The following is an 18,538-nucleotide window of genomic DNA, read 5'->3' on the forward strand; positions in this document are numbered from 1 at the left end:
TGTGATAATGGTGATCCATGGTCACCTTCCTTCTAGCCAGAGACCATCTTTGGAGACAGCTGATAGTGGCATGTGCAGGAGAAATGTTTAAGAGATAGACATGTCTGAAGCATAGAAGAGAGGTGTCTAAGCGCACAGTTGGTGGTGCTGGCCCAGCCAGGGAGGCAGCGTAGGCACAAGAAAGGGAAGGATTATATTTGTGTTTTTTAAAACTCTCAACATCAGGCTCAGTATTTTTTAACACCGTCCTATTCTCCCTCTAGATCTTCTTCCATTTGCTGACTCTGACTTGCCTTACTCTCTAAGAGTGACACTGGCTCTCTACAGCACGTGCCCACTGAAGCCAATGGGAGGTCCCTGTCTGGAGCAAAGGCATACAGTGCAGCGGAGAGCTGCTGCGTGGCTGTGTGTAGCTACTGGGCAACATCCATAACTCAGGTGCCAGGCAAATAACCATGAACGATGTTGATTTTAACGCTGATACTTTCACAAACAAAAGGGACGTTAGCCGCTGCTCAGTAACACCTCTAAGCCTGGCTTCTTAGCTTTAAAATGATACCAACCTGAAGATGCCTTTCCAAGTGATGCTGGATTACACAGTGCTGCATAACTGACTGCTTCTCATGCCACCTTCTGCTATGGTGGCTACTTTGGTGATTAGAAAACCTCTAATGAAATAATCAGCTAATCAACATTATTTTTAGATAAATATTCCAATAACGTGACTGTTTTTGAGCATTTTTAAGAGCTACAACTCCCAAGGGTGTTAGTTTAACCAATAATCTCCAGCATTATCAAACTTATCCTGTCTCCTGTTTCAACCTGCATATTACTGGCCTCACAATTGTGTGGCCTGGTTTACGGACTTCCATGGTGCAACGTCTTAGGCTATTCTATGTAGTGTTTACAACAGAAGAATTTGTACAGTGTTACATTCTTCAGACACACCTTAATTCCTCCCCATCCTTGAGATTGTAAGAAATCCACAGGGGACGTCAGTCCAGCCTTGAACGGAAAGCGCAAAAGAAAGTCCAGTTCAACCGGGTTCACTTCTTTCTTCATTAACAAAACCTGATGAGAAAGCAGAGATTACAATGCACAAGGTTACATAACCCATTTCTGAACAGCTGAACTGCTCTGTGTCACAAGCCCTATGCTCACACGTGCTGGGAAAATAGACATTGCAGAAGCGGTGCAGACACACGGGCTCCTGGAGGAATGGGCTGGACCCCTCAGGCTCTGGCGTTGGGGCTCTTTGGGGGCAGGGCCATGTTTACTATGTTTGTACAGAGTCTCGCACAATGGGGCAGGGACCTGGCTGGCCTCTCGGTGCGATGCCACTGTAAATGTTACAAAATGCATAACAGCAGCAGCACTGGAGAAGGCTTTTGCCCACCAAGACAAGCCCACCGGGACCAATGATGGGCCCACAATGAAGGGAGGAACCCCTGTGGCTTTGTCTGCACTAGCATTCCATTGGGATCATTACTGCCAGGCTGGGTCTGTCACCTTCCTGCTTCTGCCCCGCTACTCTACCCAGTGCAGCCATAAGGGTCACCCCTTTCCTGTTGCTCTGACCAGAACAGCCCCCTCCCACCTGCCCCAGTCTCCTCCTCTTTGCTTCACCCTCACGCACACTTGGAGCAGCCCACCAAGCACTCTCCCCATCTCCAACTCACTTCTCCCAGGAACAGTTGCTACCTTGTGTTCTCCCACAGCATCTCAACTCTGCCCCTCCCCACATGTGCGGGCCCAATCCTGCCCATGCTGACTACAGGACTCAGCGCTCACTTACCTGGCTAGCTCTCTGGAGAGCAATGGGATTACTCCACTATTGAGCATTCCCTTGAGATGAAACCCGGGCCCCACTGAAGTCAGTAGGCATTTTGCCATTCTCTTCAGTGGGACCTGAGTGCCACACAAGGGCTTGATGCAGGAATCACTATGGCTCAATCATAACAGTCCCTTCTGCTCTCACCAAGTGTTGGTAGAACTGGGGCCCTGGGTTCAGTGCAGTTGAACACATTCTCAAGCATCCTAGAGGATACAGGCCTCAGGGCCTGAACCAAAGTCCACTGAAGCCTGGGGGAATCTTCCACTGACTTCAGTGGATTTTGGCTCAAACTTTAAGATGTAAATTCTTTGGGTGAGAGCATGTCTGACTGAGCCATGATTGTAAAACAGGGTGCATTTACACACCATCTAGAAGATTATTATTAAGGCTACGATTTTGGCATGGAGCTCACAGTGTTCATGGCAATTGGAATTTTAATAAAGTCTGTGACCCTTGCAATGATGGCTCTTGCGGGCCTGTCTCTCTGCTCTGGAAGTGGAGAGCTAGGCCATGTGGTCAGAGTGCCACGGGAGTTTAGTATCTCCACCCTTCCATAGCTGGAGATGGAGGGGCGGATGGGCCAAGTTTGATTGGTGTGGTGACGTAGCACAAGGGGTCACAACGCCCAGAGTGAGGAGCTGGACCCAGCCCTGTGGGACAGGAACTGCCAGGGCAGGTGGGCTCACACTCCAAAACCCCTCCCCACAGGCCATGACACTTCTCTGACTATAAGTTTTTTCCCTGCAGCTCTGACATAAATGTTTGCATGACAAAATTATATGAATAATAATTAAGGCTAATATGCGGGGACACATGCTTTGCCCCAGGAATAAGAGACCACCGTGTATTACATATCTGAAAAGTTGTATTAGCTAGTAATTTTAACTGGAGTCCAGTGTGTTTATCCATATTACCTGAAAGGCAACTTGGGCCATGAAAATGAGTTTGTCTCTCTCAAAGAGTCCCCGTGCAGTGTACACAAAGACCGAGTAGGTGATCTCATCTGTTAGGTTTATCACGCGCTGCTTCACGTCGTCAGCTGGAAGAGTTCGCTGGATGGCCTTCTCAAAGACTACGTTGAATGCCTAGCCAGAAATGGTTAGAGATGGGTACCTCGATTGTTGTTTTCAATAAAACACTCAGAATTGTAGCAACAATGACCCTTGTGAATTCTTTGAAAATCTATTCAGTGACATATTACTGTCTGCCCCATATTTGTTAGTTACCTTTAATGAGAACTGGTAGATGGGGTCAATTTTGTTGAGGTCATTCAGTATAAAGTACAACAAGGATGCCCTTTCTGCAGCTGGCCTGTAGTTTTCTCTAGCTTCATTAATTTTAATTTCTGTAATTTTAGCTTCTCTCACCTTAAAAACAAACAATGTTACTACAGCAGCTTTGCATGTCCTCGAAAACAATGGGTCTCCCAGTCCTATCCCCTGCTTTGACAGAGTTGGACACCAAATTCATTTTCTAAAAGAAACTCTACTGGTTCCACAGTGTAACCCCCAGGAGTCTTGGGGCAGCTTTCTTACTTTTTCCTCAATTTCCGTGGCTGTTCGCTTTGTTGTCTCTAGGTTCTCCACCAATGCAGTGTCTCCCAGGAAGTTTCCTGATGCAGCAGAGAGGCGGGCAAGCAAAGAATCTTCCAGCTCTTTCAAGAAAATCTTAAATTCATTTTGACTCTTTGTGAGATTTGCCTACAGCATCAATGTACAAAAGAGGAAAATTAATTAGCAAGGGATTTACAACTAAAGCTTTCATAGCATCAGTTTGGAGTGATTTAAACTAGGGACCCTTGACAGGCCCAATGAAATAATGCACCAGTTAGCAGGGGCTATTGCTGGTTTTATGTTCTTTTGCATATCAGTTTAGTTTATAATGTAGTTATGAGCTGTATAAGTCACTGAAGAAATGCCTGAATGTATTCTGTGTTTACAATGTTGCTGTAGTCATGTTGGTCCTAGGATAGGAAAAGGTAAAAGATATTACCTCATCTACCCTTTCTCTCAGAGCGTACTCTACACTTTTGTTTAGAATATATTAGCTGGACCTGCTAACTGCATCATGACATGAGAATGCCACTGACACGCTATCGTAACAGTGCCATACAAGGGAGAGGCAGGCCCTTCATATTTAAATCATAACACTCTAACGCATCCTAACCTTCATAGAGAATAGGGTGACCAGACAGCAAATATGAAAAATTGGGACAGAGTGTGGGGGGTAATAGGTGCCCATATAAGAAAAAGCCCCAAATATCGGGATTGTCCCTATAAAATCGGGACATCTGGTCACCCTAATAGAGAACCAGACAGGGAAATGACACTCCTGTCCCGTTATGGCGGGGTTGCAACTCCAGAGTGATGTCAGTTTAATGCATCAAAATAAAAATGATTGTACCCCACCATCTACTGTGGATTGCTGAGGTTAAATGGACCTGATGGTGCTTCCTTTTTTCCAAAGGGGTAGAGTTATTAGATATAATTTTTAGGAGATCATGTGTTGTCTATCGATCACTGTTACACATGTTATAGCTGTGACTGACCCACACCAATATTTATAATTTAAGGAGCAAATATATCAGAATATTATCACTTTTATTGGCACCGGAGAAAGTACCCAGCATAGATGACAGTGAGTCCTAATTAGGGCTCAATCAGTTTTCTGTGAACAGTGTAGGTCTGGCTGGAATAGCATGTGTTTCGCTGTTTGTAAGTAAAGCTACAGCAGGCTCTACCATGCTACCTTCTCTCTAGTAATAGCATCGATACCTTCAGTTGCTCTAGATCTGGTCTCTCTTTTGCAACTACTGCCGCCAACAGCTGATCCTCCAGTCCATCTCTGGTTACCAGGAAGTTAATTAAAGTGCACTGAGCCTGCATCTCTGGCTTGTAATGGGGGTTAAAGTATTTGGTGTGCAGAATCAAACGGAAGTCTGGATGGTATTCCACTTCTTTATCGCCTATCTTAATGTATCTGTTTAGTTAATTAAACAAGTGACTTTTGGTAAGTGCTAAACCATTTGGCATTAAACAAACCAACACAGACACTACCCCTCCTACTAATGCCCTAACTGCTAGTTATGAGAGATTTGTTACTTTGAGCCCCACTTTACTGGAGCACATACAAATACACAGCTCTGCAGCAGAGGATGGACTAGGATTGTCCCAGCAGCTGGAGGGAGTTAGGTGCTCAACTCCTGTTGGACTGCAGCTAGGTTTGAGCATTTAGCTCCCTGAGACTCCTTTGCAAATGCCAGCCTGATAGTCTCCATTCAGACAAAGTCTAGCAAAGAGCGGGCTGGAAACTGATAGGGCCAGGGTACAGTAATCCCATCAAACAGTGACTCAGTCAGGCTGTGACTGAGGTCAATGGGAAAATTCCTGCGGGTGTCAGTGGGTTTTGGACCAGGTGCTAAGACAGCCCCCTTAGTCAATAATTATTAACTGCCCCCCCCATCCATCAGACAGCAGGAGGGAGTTTTCAGAGAGCGTTGAATGGAGTGATGGACAAGCCTGGAGAAGGGACTTGAGAGGGGCAAAGAAGCAGGAGTGGGAGAAGGGACCAGGAGGCCGGTCACTGGGGTAGTTCTCAAGGAAAGCCCCGCTGTTGGGGATGTACCTGCATCTGCCATTTAGTGTAAAACAAAAAAAATCTTGTTGTTTATTTCACTTTATTGTGCAGCCCAAGCACCTGTGAAGGCTTCTGCTCTAAAATCTTTAACCAAATATCACTCAGTGGCCCAGAAAATTAGCGTTTGTGGTAAAACACAATAAGAGGGACAGTGAAAATCCTCCCAAGGAAAGGGTTGTTAAAAAGGGAGGGAAAACTGGTCAGAGAGTCACATCTCTGCCCAGAAAGGTCTGGTCCCAATCTGCCAACACATTTCAGTGGGTTGAAAATTGACCTGCTCAGAGCAGAGGATTTTCAAAGAGGCTTGCTAACCATCTGTCTTGGATGGTTTAGACACAGCAAATGCTGCATCTTGGCAGGGGGTCACACTTGATGATGCTTGCGGTCCTAACTAACCCTCTGATTCTATGATTGAAGTGCCAATTCCTTTGTCAAGAGGAGTGAGAATACACTTACTTTCCCTTTTTGATGGTGTTCCTGCCTAGCAAAGGGTCCAGCACAGGCTCCACCGTCTCGCCGATGTTCTCAATGAGCAGGGGGTGTCCATCTGAAATAGCTTGCTCAATGATATCCAGATAGCTGCGGCACATTTGAGAAGAGCCTAAGCCATGCAAACATGGCCCCAGAAAGCTCTAAGCGAAGAGAGAGGAGCACCAGCACCCTTCAGACCCTCACACACCAAGGTGGCTTGCCAAGGTAATCCCGGTTCTCTGCAGAACTCTACAGAGCAATGCATGCTGAAGAAACCAGAGGCCCTGTTCAAATAGAGGATCCAAAGGGACCCATCACGGGCAGACTCAGGATCCAATGAATCATTCAGACTACGTTGACCAGGGAGGCCCAGCACGGTCAGATGCACAGGGTCTGACAAAGGACTGAGCAGCTCAGATCTGAACAGCCCCTTATCTCTAGCCCATATGGCCCAGGGCTGCTGTCTGCACCAGGACATAGCCAGCCAGGGGCATAGCCGGCAGTCAGTGCACTGGAGGCCTGGTTTTCCTTACACTTCTTTCTCTTGCTATCCAGAGTGCTCCAAGTGCTCTGAGGACCTGGCGTCTTGAGACACAGGCCAACGGGCCAACCCCCCCTCCCTCCTGCAGGATGGGAGAAGATCTGTGGCGAGGCTCAGATCCCGGAGCAGAGAGGAGACTGGGTTCCACATCTGCTCAGGAAGTGAGGGGGTGGGGGCAAGGGTACCCTTGGTTCTGGAATGGTGGAACAGCAGAGACCCATGCCTCCACGTGCTCTCTGTGAGGCTCTGCAGAGGACATGGCACAAAGGATAGTAATTGATATATAAAACAAGCACTGAAGATTCTCAGAATAAACCCAGTCAGGGGTCTCCTTGCACAAATAAGGTCACAGGAGAGGGTTCTGCTGGACCGGGCGCTGCCTGCTTGGTCTTATCGTTAAGGCATGTCTTTCCGGCAGCGGAGCTCTGCAGAGTATTGAGAGGGCAAATGATTAGACAGCTGTGTAAAGAACCAGCGTGCCCAAACAAACCTTCTCTGTCCCAGTCTGATTGCTTTCAGCTCTTCTCCATATTTGTTTTTAATCCATTTGACCCCTTGTAACTGGGCATCCACAATGAGAGGCCAGCGCTCTGTGTTGCACAGAATCGTGGCATTTTCTGTAGACATGCGGTCACTGGGCAGCCCTTGGTTATTCCAAGTAGCGATATCCGCATCATCAGTCAGAAGACTCAAAGGATCCAACCCTGGTGTAACAGGAATTGGCACCTGCAACACAAATGGTATCTCTGAAGCACCTGCTGATCTAGGGTTGCAGGTGAGACTCTCTCTAGCTCATCTCAAACTACCGAGCACTAAATTATTTAACAAGGTAAAGGCCCACGAAAGCTTATGCTCTAATAAATGTGTTAGTCTCTAAGGTGCCACAAGTCCTCCTGCTTTTTTTGCGGATACAAACTAACACGGTTGCTACTCTGAAACCTTTAAAACACCAAGACCATTCTGAGGTAAGGCAGCTGTGCCCCATGTCAGCTGGAGTCCATTTTAAAATGCATGGTAATGCATTCCCACGGTACCCAAGTCCATCAGAGGGTGCCACGGGCACAGGCTAAATCACAGCTCCTTGTGGGATCTTCACAAATACAACGTAAGGGGGTGAGAAACTGTATACTAGCCCTATGCTCAGCGTACACTGCTTTTCCCAGTGGCATGAAACAAACGCCATGGGCTTTATATCTGTGCTAGACTGATTTACCTTCAACTCATTTAAGTATGGTATCCAGTACTTGTCCATCAGCTCCGTCCTGTATTTCTTAGTGAAATAGCCAACATACGAAACAAAGGCTGAAATCAGCAGGACATCTCCACACAAAGTCTTCTCCTGCTCTCGGAAGTTTTCCACAGACTCAGCCCAGCGAACATTTTCCGAAGCTAACCCTCCGACAAGCCTGCGGTGACGTTTCAAAGGAGACAAGTGTATTATTGTGACTGAATTGTGGCACCCCATGGCCCTGCACAGACCTTAGGTAGATACGTGGTCCTGCCCTGGCCTGGAGAATTTACAGTGTCTCCTAGGAGTAACTGCAGAGGCTGGAAATATCAACAAGCTCTGCATATTTGTCCATTTGAAAAACTTCCTTGTGAGCTCTCCAAAAAGATTTTTGGGGCTGCAGCTCCAAGATGCTGGCTCCAGAGGGCTCAGTGGCTTATGGAGCTTCCCAGTGACTGATATTCTTAGATAGATAAATAAAAATATTCACTACAGTACTAGTTTTGCACTGCCACTGTTTGCACAAGTCTTGAGTAATTATGGCATAAGCAGGGGGAGATGCTTCCAAGGCCTGTGGAATGGATAGTAACTGGGCAGCGTTACAAAGAAAGCTCTTGATGGGAAGAACATCATTGACTGAAAACGTTGACTATTATACTGACAAAACTTTAATTCTATTAAACCAATTACTAAAGATACATATTCATGTCAAGTGACCATTCCTAAATGAGGCAACTGAAATTATGCCCATATCAGGGATTTTTCAGTGCATTCATCTTTGTCTTTTGTACCATTCAAAAGAGTTTCTTCCCCCAGGAGGTGATGTTAGAGAATCTCAGGTCTGGTAATTAAACAGCTGACATTGAAGATTGGTGGTTGAACAGTCTTGGCAAGTGCCAGGGAAGTGCGTTATGAGCTGGGTGTTGACAGTGGCACTGTACCTGTTTGCTAAGGTGATGACTCTGTTAGTAGCATCAGCCTCTTGTTGGCATTTGATTTTTTCAGCTGTTGCCTTTTCAAATTCTGCTGTTAGAGTTGCCAAGTTGGCATTTAGGTCCTTTAAAAACAAGATGTTTGCAATTATCTATTAAATATGGAACCTGAGAGCGCCACACGATACACAGGAGGAGGGAGAAAGCTCTGCATGCACTTGTGACTCCATGGTTATCAGTTACAAAGCAAGTCTCTCCTACCTGGACTTCACAGACTTCTAGGAATCTGTCTCGCTTACCTTTGGCTTCATTCTCTGATCCACAGTTTAACCATTTATTACCAACAATGGATGGCAACCAATTTAAACAGAGATATTGACTCAGGTAGCAAGTTTGTGGTTGGATTATTTTGCCAGTGAGAGTAACAAAATGCACTTACTGCAATCTTGTTTTTAATGTGACCAAGTTTATCTTGTGCCTCTGCCAATTCTGCATTAGCTTCCTCTAGCGCCTGCCTCTTGGGTGCGACGTCACAGTAGACTTCATAGAAGCGAACAATATTTAGACACCAGGAGCACAGACCTGCTGCAGCTGTTGACTTTGAGAGTATGAACTCTGGGTCAAAGGTTGGATCTGACTGATAGGGCCTGAAGAGAGAATACAAATCAAGATAGCATTAAAGCAGATGATGTTGGCTAATCTGGGTTAAGACTTGTATTCTCCTCTGGGGCCTTGGACAGGTTAAAAGTAGTCACTATTTAGGGTGCCCAGTTTAACCCACCAAGGGCCTGGTTTTCATTAATGCCTTTGGCTCTGGTCCCAGAACTGCCTCATGACTGAGAGATTCTAGTGATGGCGCATGGTTCTGTGAAGACAACTGCAAAGAAGTGGGTGTAGCCGTGCACAGAGACTGCATTGACAAACACTCAGGGACAAATAAATGTGACGCCCCATTTTCATTCAAGGCCTGCCTCAGTGGGCTCTCGCACACATTTCACTCACTTAAATGCTTTCAGACAGGCTTCAGGAATGTGCTCTTTATCAAACTTCTTTAAGGAATCCAGGAAAGAATCTACTTTCCCCATCATGATTTTAGCTGCCTTCCAGCTTTTGTCCTTTGGTATCCTGCCCCCTGGAGCTGTCAGTATCATCACAGCTGCTGTGACATTAACCACTGCTTCGGGAGGTGAACCAAAAGACTTCAGCTCTGTCAGGTTGTTCTAAGGAGAACAGAAAAGACTGATGAGTTTTGCACAGGGTGGAGAGTACTGAAAAGTGAAAGTAACACGTCTAGCTTTCAACAAAGCTTTGAATCCAGTTAGTCTGGTTCCCACCAACAGGGGCATACACAGGAATTTAAATTTCACCCCTTTTGAAGGTGGGGTGCACAGAAACTCGCTCTCCCCTCCTCCTCACCCCTGGCCCTGGGAGGAGCTTGCTGACCCCGGCCCCACCGCAGCCCCAGAGCAGGGGGAATACTGTGTCCCTCATGATTACTGGGGGGGCTCATGCCCTGCTTCCCCCCCCTTGTGCATGCCCCTGCCTACCAGCCAGAAGGTAAAAACTAACTAGGGAAATAATTTCCACCCCACTCAGGCAAGTATTTACCTTATTGAGAGTGTCAAGAGCTTCTTGTGCTGCTAATAGAGCAGGTTCCGCTTTAGCCAAGTCCGTCTCACAGGCTCTTTGTTTTTCGGTTACGTTCTGATGGAACAATACAAACAGTGAATGCAGGGCTGCGGGGGGGCTGGGCTCTGTCTTGTTCCCATTTCACATCACAGCTGGGGTGAGCTTGCCCCTGGCTGGCCCTCTGAGAAGATGGGCTCAGGCTCGATGGGCTTGAATGGTTCCCGGGGAGGAAAGCCCTCGAGCAGTGTGGACAGGCCCAGCAGGGTGGCGTGGGAGAACTTGAGTTGCCACGGCCCTGCTGCCCTGCCCTGCCTCAGTCTGCAGGGCGGTCAAGCCATCCCGCACACAAGCACTAACTCCGGACAGGGACGGAGATGGCTCTGTCGGAGCTCGTCAGAAGCAGGGCACTTGGCGGGAGGGAGGCCCAAGTTATCTACAGAATGAGGGATTCACACTTCGGGCAGAGGGAGCATGTTGAGCTGAATGGCAGCTTATTCAAGGATGCCAGTTTATCCCTTTCTCCCCCAAGTATCCCCGTGCTTTCTCCTGTGCTGCCCCTACGGGTGGAACAACCTCACCCACCAACGGTAAAGCCACTGCTCTCTCCCTCCCAGTCACAGCTCACGGCTAAGAGCTGCCACAGAACCCTGCCAGCTGGGGATGGCCAGGCAGGGGCCAGGCGGGGATGCCTGCTACCCCGTTGCTTATCTCCAATAAAAATAACCCCAACACATACACTCTCTATCTACAACATGGGCACAGGGTGAATCCAGAATAATGGAGCTCCTGGTCCTGTGAACCTGACCCCTCCCTACTCCCGCCCCCGCCCTACCGCCATCCTCCTCTTGGATAGGGAGACGTTTGGGACAGGGACTGGCTGGTACTGGCTGTCTGTACAAAAGGGGCTCGCTCTCACCTGGTTGGGCCCCTAGGGGCCTTCCCAAAGTACAGTAATAACCAACACTTCTCGGTAGATGTCTAGGGAAGAATGTGAGCTGCAAGAGGTGTAAGTGCTAGGTATGTAAAAGAACCTTCACAGCCCCTGTTGTTTCTGGGGTGCATGCATGTAGCTCACTGGGCTGGGGACCAAGCCAAGGCTTCAGGGTCCTGGTCACTAAGTATCAATTTGGAAGGAAAGTTGTTCTGCCTCTCCAGATTTATTTCCCCTGTTGCAGTACGGCAGCTGGCAGCAGGGATGCGCTGAAACTCCTTCAACACACACCTGGGCTTCCCCATCCGAGCACCTTTCCCTGTTAGTCAGTAGCTGATGTCCCCAGTCGTGGAGCCTCTTGTGGTGGTGCCATGGCAGGAGAGAAGCTTTAGCTAAATGCACTGTTGTCCTGGGAGATGTGAACATACCGTGTTAATGACCTGAACCTTCAGCTCCTCCTCATCAGCAATCATCTTCTCCTTGCTCACTTTCTCAGTTTCAACACCTACTACCTGGATCAGTTTATCTGCATCCTCATTCTTCTGCTTCAGCTCCAGCTCTTGGACAGCAAGTTTGGCTTTTAGGTCCTCAACCTATACAGAGTACAGTAGAAATAGGAACAGTCTGCTCCCAGACAAAGGAAACCAGCTAGGCATAGGAAGGCAACACCTGGTATCTATGGTTGCTTTTGAACTATTTAGAGAAAAGATGGTTTCAAGTCGTAAAGGAGACAGAAATAGGCAAGGGGAGCACCATGACCACTGCTCAGTTATACCAAACAGATCATTCACCATTCCACATCCTCCCAGTCCTGCTGCATCTGTTGTCTTTACCTGTTGTCTCTCATCACACATTAAGGCTGTGAACCCTCTGGGGCAGGGACAGTCGTCGTGACGTGTGTGCAGCCCCTGGCAGAATGGGGCTCTCAGGGCCACCACAAGTAATGATGTCACTGCTCACCCAGTGTTTCCAGTATAGAGGACAAAGCCGTGGGACTCGCAGTAGCACACGGAATGGGGATGGATCTGAGACATGGGCTCCCTGCCCATTTACTGTAACTGACTCTGGTCTCTGCCAAGATGAAGAGAACTAGAACAGGATCGGAATGGATGGGTGAAAGTGTCCCTGGGCACACGTACCTGGGAAGAAGTACTCTGAAGTTTCATTAAGCCATTCTCCAACCTGTCAATTTTTGCAATGAGCTCTCTTCTCTTTTTAGAGAGCAAGTTCTGGTAAAGTTTTATCAGTTCCAGAAAGGTTTTCGGTGTTGTATAGTTATAGCGCCGCTCAGTGGCCAGGTAGACTTTGGACATCTCATTTACCGTTTTGTGGACATAGGACATAAATTGACCAATGGAGATCTTGACTTCTGGCTGCAATAGGACCCATACATGCAATCAGTTACCCCGTTTCTAAATACAGGCTCATTATAAACATTCAATGCAAACCTCTGCCTTCATGTAATGTGAAAGTTACTTATTTAAATACCAACACCCAGGGTAGGCAAAATAACACCAACTTGCCCACGGCATTGCTGTACACTAAATAGCAGACTAATCATTGAAAGTATGAGTTAAGTTATCACAATTAATATTACTCAGGTCCTTAACTTTTGCATTCCTCAAATTCTGTATGTCTGCGGATAACCTTTGGTGCATTAGCAGAGGGCCTAACTTTTTCAAATATTTGATTTCCCTGGGTATTGTGGGTGTGTGTTTGACAGGGACAAAGGAGAAAAGAGAGAGAAGAAGGTTTATCCAGCATATGTGCTTGGCAAGAAGGCTGCAGCTGCTCCTTTCCTTCATGCTGTGAACTCTGCGTGCAGCTCACAGCCTGAGGTTTTCACAGCATCTGAGTGCCTTGAATTCAGCTAAAGTGAAGAAGGAAAGCAGCAATGGAGCTTTTCAGGGGTTCTCACGTTCGCTGTTGGGCCAAATACCCCTGAGCATGCGGAGGACGAAGCAACCAGGGCCCTGAGATTGTCTGACAACTCACTCGTTGCCCATCAGACTGGTTCATGACACCAGCTGCTAGGGACCACAGCACTTCAGGCCAAGCAGGCAACTGCTCACCTCAATTCCCTCCGTTTCCTCCAAGAATCTGCCACTGACGGACACCAGAGCATCCTCAGGCCACTCATGGAACCAGTCTATGGCCGTGCAGTTGACCACAGCAGGGAATTTCCTTGCACGTACCCGCAGCGTAGAACCCACAGGAGAGAAGCACAGGATGACCTGGGACCATAGCACATTACAGCACATGTGACAAGCCGGCATCAAAACAGAAAGATGAACACGGGGCCAGATATCCTGCTGCACCCAGCACCTGTTCAGCACAGCTTGGGGGACTCCCTGGTGGTTGCCGGACCGTACAGCTGGTTCTGCACTGGCCTGATGTAGTGCAGCTGAAAGGCTGCTCTAACCAATGCCAGCTGCCTGTATCCTCCATGGAGCTATGTAGTGTGCAGTGGTGCTCTAGCCAAGGTCCCTTCACACTCTCTACCAGGGCTGCTGTCTCCACACCAACTGGGGACTCCTTAAAGCCAGCACACGCCTCAGCTGGAGACGCCCGGCCAGTGTACAGCCCTTTTGAGCTGCTGGCGCGGAAGAGAACCTGGTGCACATTCTCTGTGTGTGTTTATCACAGCACATGGGCTAAGCGTAACTCAGCGCAGATTCACTTCCCTGTGTGCAAGGATCCATGGCCAGGCTTGCTGCCACACTGCTCTGTAGGCACCAGGGGGATGGAGTCTGGCTCTGTCTACATGAGGGTTTGACACTGCTGCCCATCACCATAGTATCGGAGCTCTCTCTCATCCGGTGTGTGGGAGTCCCTGGTAAAGTCAGTGTGATCAGCCCCATTACCACTCCTGCAGCCCCCGGCACAGGGGCATGTTGGGTGGGGAGGGGAGGATGGAGCATACTGATCTCCATCTATCCTCCACTGACTCACGGCTCCCCAAGCGAGGCAGAAAATCGGGGAGACTCAGCCCCTCTGCTGCACTGAGCGAGAACTGTGTGCAGCGGGAGACCTGGTCCCACATGTATAACAGCCACTTGCAATAGAGAGATGCAGATTTGGACACGACAATGAAAATCAGCTCCTGGGAATGGAACATGACAGCATCAGGGCAGGAACACGTAAATGGCAGGTTGGTAGGGTGAATGAAAGCATTAACTCGGACTTCGCGCTCTACCATTGTGAAGAGTAGTAAACTACAGCACCCCACCAACAATTTATCCCCAAACAGCCTCTCCAGCTCCATGCCCAAACCACACCTTGGCGGTCTATGGCACTCACCTGCGGGACCAGATCTTTAAAACACCAGCTCCCACGTAGGCGCTTGAGGGGGAGCTGCTGGATACTGAACTCTTTGGAAGTCCATCCCTAGATGGCCAGCTACCCAGTGGGAGCAAGCCCAGAGTTTATTTACACACACAGTTCTGAGATGTGTAAATATTTAGATGGCAAAAATTGCACACTCACGAACTTGGAAGTATACATTTCGAGGCTGGGCTGGGGTTACTTTGAAAATGGGTTTCACTACGAGTTATCACAATATAACCCAAACAGGCAGATAGCAATGCCTGGGCACTGGTTCCAAAAAGATCTGCAGTTAAGACAAAGTCAGAAATGCTGGGAGCCCACGTACATGCTAAACAGACAGACGCCTACCTTTAACTGCCGTCTGACTTTGTCTATAAAGAATTTCCAGCAGTTTTCCCATGTATCTTGCATTCCAAGAGATTTCACTTGTGGCCTCATGGCACCAATAATATTTTCCACTTCATCATCCTGAAAAAGTCCTGGGATCTCTCCAGAGGCTAAGAGATCATTGATCAAAACCAGGAATTGCTCCTCAGCAACCTGTGAATCTGTCATTAGGAATACGGTGGGTGTATTCTTCACAGCCACTTTGATATACTGAGAGGCCAGATCCAGCTAGTGCAAAAGACAGAAACCATTATGCCTCTGTCACCCAGAAACTTGTCTTATTAATCACATTATAATGATTAGTTGTCCTACAGTAAGCACCTTAGTCTAGGATAGGGTGGGAACATCTCTTCCTAGCATAAGAAGATGACAAGATTGACTGAGCCAGGAGGGAATAAGGAGTCTCTTGTTCAGGGGAAAGCTAGATTCTCACGCTTAAGAAGCCACAGCTTCAGCTGGGGGCAATGGTGAGACTCAGCAGCTACAAACGTAGAGCTGGCACATACACTCTTCTTGTGATCAGGACAGTCAAACTCAACAAGTCCAGAACTGCTCTGTCCGAAGACAGTGTGGGGGCAGGCAGAGTCTTGACTTGGCTGTAATTCTGGCTTTTCTTACACAGGAGGAAGGTGGATGAGCATCTCCTCTGCATAGCTGCTTTGAGAACTCACGGTAAAGCATGTTAATATCCTACACTGTTACACGTGTACAGAGAACACAGAGCCACGAGTAATCCCATGGTCACTAGATGCCATACTTGCTCTGCACAAACACATCTGAAACAACTTCTTAGAGTAGAGAACTCCCTGTTGCATGTGGGTTAAACACTCCTGTTTCTTGTACGTCTATTGCCAAAAGTAACTTGGAAGTGTGAGATGTGTCTGGCCCTACAAAGTGCTCTGTGCACGTGCACAGGGTCTGGGGCCCTAGACTGCAGCGTGTGCCTACACAGGAACGAGCCACCAAAGGGTGTATGTTGGAGATAATGTACCTGTGGGACGCCCCAGCGTGAGACAGGCTGCAAGCCAAGTGCCTTCAGTCCCCAGACAAGTGCAAGCTGGAGCAGCCCAAGCTGGAGTGCTGGCCTGGCTCATTGTTCCAGCAACACTGCTCTTCCACATTGCCACTTGTTTGTTTGGTGCTGGAGGTCAAAGCAATGACACACTAGCAGAAGCAGATCCAGTGGGCAGAGAAGCAAGAACAGCCGGGAGAAGGGTGCAGTGACATTTCCCCTACGGTTGCTAACACATTCCTTGTTTATCTTTTTTTCTACCTGGTTCTTTCCTTTATCTGTAAAGGTACAATCTCCACACTCTGTTTGGGCCCAATTCTCCCTTTCCTGACCCCGAAAGCCCACTTGCCCTCCCAGCAAAGCCTCTAGCTTAGCAACTGCTATTGCAGACACTAGAGTAGGAATACTGCCTGCCTGCCTGCCGAGACCTGAGCAGCCCCACTGTGCTGTACTGAGATGGATGCTCTCTGGTTCTCCAGCTTACAGCACATGCCTCTAGTTAACTGGCATCTACCAAAAGCAACCAGTTCAAGCCTTTCATCTGAAACATGTTGCTGCATCTTTGAGTGAAATCCAGAAATCAGCTGAGTGGAATGAGACCAGCATTGTGACCTCACCTCTTGCCCCTAGTATGCTACAATATTCCTCGTCTCATCTGCCCAGTGATCAGCTTCTCCTGCAGCCCTGCCATCCCTTTTTCCATGTGACCCCCTCCCCGTGCACAGTCCAGCCCCTGTGAGCTCATTGCATGGCCCTTGCCCTGTTTGTGTTTAAATCCCTCTTAAAGAGCCACCTCTGCTGTGCTGCTTACAGTGACCTGAGCAGACGTGTACAGAAATTCCCAATTGCTGTTCCCTTTCCCCAGTCTCTGTCTGTGGGTCTCCTCCAACGTAAACACCTCAGGGCAGGGATTCCTTCCAGAGGCTCTGGGGAGTTCCTTGCCCAGAGTGGATGCCAGCCTAAATACCCGATAATAGAACATGAAGCCTTTATAAGCCTGTCTTTGACCATCAGATCAAGGTGAGGTGCTTGCCTAGCAGGCTTTTAGCACCATTTATCATGTCTTCTTTTCGTGAGCAGATTGGATTTCCCTAGCAAAGGGTGAAGAAAAGCCAGTGCTAACCTTGAGGTCAGGAATTCCATATCCTTTCTTCAGTGTAATCTGAAATACATCCAGAGCACTAATATAGGCTGCTAGTCGGGAAAGACTTTGCTTTCCGCTCCCTCCTACTCCCACCAACAAGGCATTCCCTCGGGGAGACTCTAATATCCGGCTAATTCTGCAAATGTGGGACACAGCATCTTCAAACAGCACCTGAGCAGAGCAGACAGGAGAGGCTTTTGCTAGTCTGAACACAATAAGAGCTTGCAGTGAACTCCACTATTTCCAAATGAAAAGCATATGAAACAGAGCGCACAGGTGTAAAAAAGTCAGATTTCACCCCAAAATGCTAGGAGAAATCTCTTGCCCTAGCATTTCACTCTTACTGCCAGTTCACACTGATTCTCACCAAATTCATCACGGCATTGACCTCATTGTACGTCTCCAGGGCTTCCACCAGCAGCTTGTTCAGATACCTGGAGTCTGACACAGGGAGGTACTTGGGCTCTCCAATTCCCTGGGCAAAGTGACAGTAAATGTTGGGCTTCGCAAATAGCAGATTCTCACCAAGTTCCTAGAGAGAAACACAGATGACAAAGGTATTCCACAGGGACTGGCCGCCCTCACTTTCCACTAGTGTGCCCCCAGACTGACTGTATTTCCTACCCAAACTCTGCAGTCCTTTCACAAGCACAAGGGCTGGGTGTGGGAAAATGTAAGACCTGAGCCCCCAGCCAGAGGATAGTTTTACTCCACAGCATAATGTTTATATACATCTAAGAAATACCCTGTTTCTAGGGTAGGGACTCAATCTTGCAGCAGACTACACAGGCACTGGGGTGCACCTATGCACAGAGCCCCACTGAAGTCAATGAGGCTCTTATGTGAGCATAGGGGTGTCCTTGCACACACTCAATTGCAGGATCAGGCCCTTCACCCCAATGCTGAATGACCACATATGTTCTCACAGCCCATCATTACTTCTGCCACTAACTCTCAACTCTCCCTCTCCTCCTGGCCCCTCAGTCCCACTTATCGTCCTGGATAACCAGCCACAAGTTTCAACAGGAATATGGTGAGACCCCAAGTGCTTCCCTCCCTCTCTTCTCCAGCACTGCTGAGGATTCCTCCATCTTGATCACTATCCAGGCTGTCACCTTCAGCTCCTTGCCGGGCCACAACCCGCCATCTGCCTGAGGCTATGTCCTATCATCTCATCTTTGTCTCCCATGCCCTCCAGCCCTGAACTGGACATAAACTGTGGTCAAGAAAAACAACAGCCAGGTAGTCTTAAGCAGCACCTCCCAAACCTGCCGTTCTGGAAATGAAAATGACATACAATCCATGCACAGGCCAGCAAGTGCTGAAAGCCCATTTGCAAAGGTCGATTTTCATAATTCATGTGACAAGAGATAGGTTTGGAATAAACACATTGAAATAATCTCTGGAAGAGTACGGCTTTAACTATCATGAGAAGCCACCCACAGAGAGCGGTTACTAACTGGTAG

At 48.1% G+C, this 18,538-nt stretch overlaps 2 protein-coding genes across 9 annotated transcripts in view; one reads left to right on the plus strand and one right to left on the minus strand.

The window, feature by feature from the left end:
• PGS1 (phosphatidylglycerophosphate synthase 1) overlaps positions 1 to 18,538 on the plus strand; it is a 94,712-nt gene that overhangs the window by 44,645 nt on the left and 31,529 nt on the right. The window contains exon 8 of one of the 8 annotated variants that reach the window (XM_073310981.1): positions 264 to 3,373. The exons of 4 other annotated variants lie outside the window; for them this stretch is intronic. In XM_073310981.1, coding sequence (XP_073167082.1) covers positions 264 to 433 — 170 coding nt within the window. In that variant the 3' untranslated portion in view covers positions 434 to 3,373. Of the gene's footprint in view, positions 1 to 263; positions 3,374 to 3,411; positions 4,200 to 18,538 lie in introns of those variants that run through there. 3 more of the 8 variants (XM_073310974.1, XM_073310980.1, XM_073310972.1) reach the window with 3 other exon arrangements.
• DNAH17 (dynein axonemal heavy chain 17) overlaps positions 1 to 18,538 on the minus strand; it is a 103,648-nt gene that overhangs the window by 14,637 nt on the left and 70,473 nt on the right. Inside the window, exons 53-70 of the mRNA XM_073310983.1 lie at positions 17,440 to 17,604; positions 17,052 to 17,243; positions 14,878 to 15,144; positions 13,275 to 13,436; positions 12,342 to 12,575; positions 11,631 to 11,795; positions 10,251 to 10,346; positions 9,645 to 9,862; positions 9,082 to 9,289; positions 8,652 to 8,767; positions 7,696 to 7,888; positions 6,973 to 7,208; positions 5,927 to 6,049; positions 4,609 to 4,813; positions 3,370 to 3,534; positions 3,061 to 3,201; positions 2,749 to 2,919; positions 949 to 1,071 (exon numbers count right to left, since the gene is read on the minus strand). Coding sequence (XP_073167084.1) covers positions 949 to 1,071; positions 2,749 to 2,919; positions 3,061 to 3,201; positions 3,370 to 3,534; positions 4,609 to 4,813; positions 5,927 to 6,049; positions 6,973 to 7,208; positions 7,696 to 7,888; positions 8,652 to 8,767; positions 9,082 to 9,289; positions 9,645 to 9,862; positions 10,251 to 10,346; positions 11,631 to 11,795; positions 12,342 to 12,575; positions 13,275 to 13,436; positions 14,878 to 15,144; positions 17,052 to 17,243; positions 17,440 to 17,604 — 3,180 coding nt within the window. The remainder of the gene's footprint in view (positions 1 to 948; positions 1,072 to 2,748; positions 2,920 to 3,060; positions 3,202 to 3,369; positions 3,535 to 4,608; positions 4,814 to 5,926; positions 6,050 to 6,972; positions 7,209 to 7,695; positions 7,889 to 8,651; positions 8,768 to 9,081; positions 9,290 to 9,644; positions 9,863 to 10,250; positions 10,347 to 11,630; positions 11,796 to 12,341; positions 12,576 to 13,274; positions 13,437 to 14,877; positions 15,145 to 17,051; positions 17,244 to 17,439; positions 17,605 to 18,538) is intronic.

This window comes from Lepidochelys kempii, chromosome 14 (genome assembly GCF_965140265.1).
Source record: "Lepidochelys kempii isolate rLepKem1 chromosome 14, rLepKem1.hap2, whole genome shotgun sequence".
NCBI classification, from domain to species: domain Eukaryota; kingdom Metazoa; phylum Chordata; order Testudines; family Cheloniidae; genus Lepidochelys; species Lepidochelys kempii.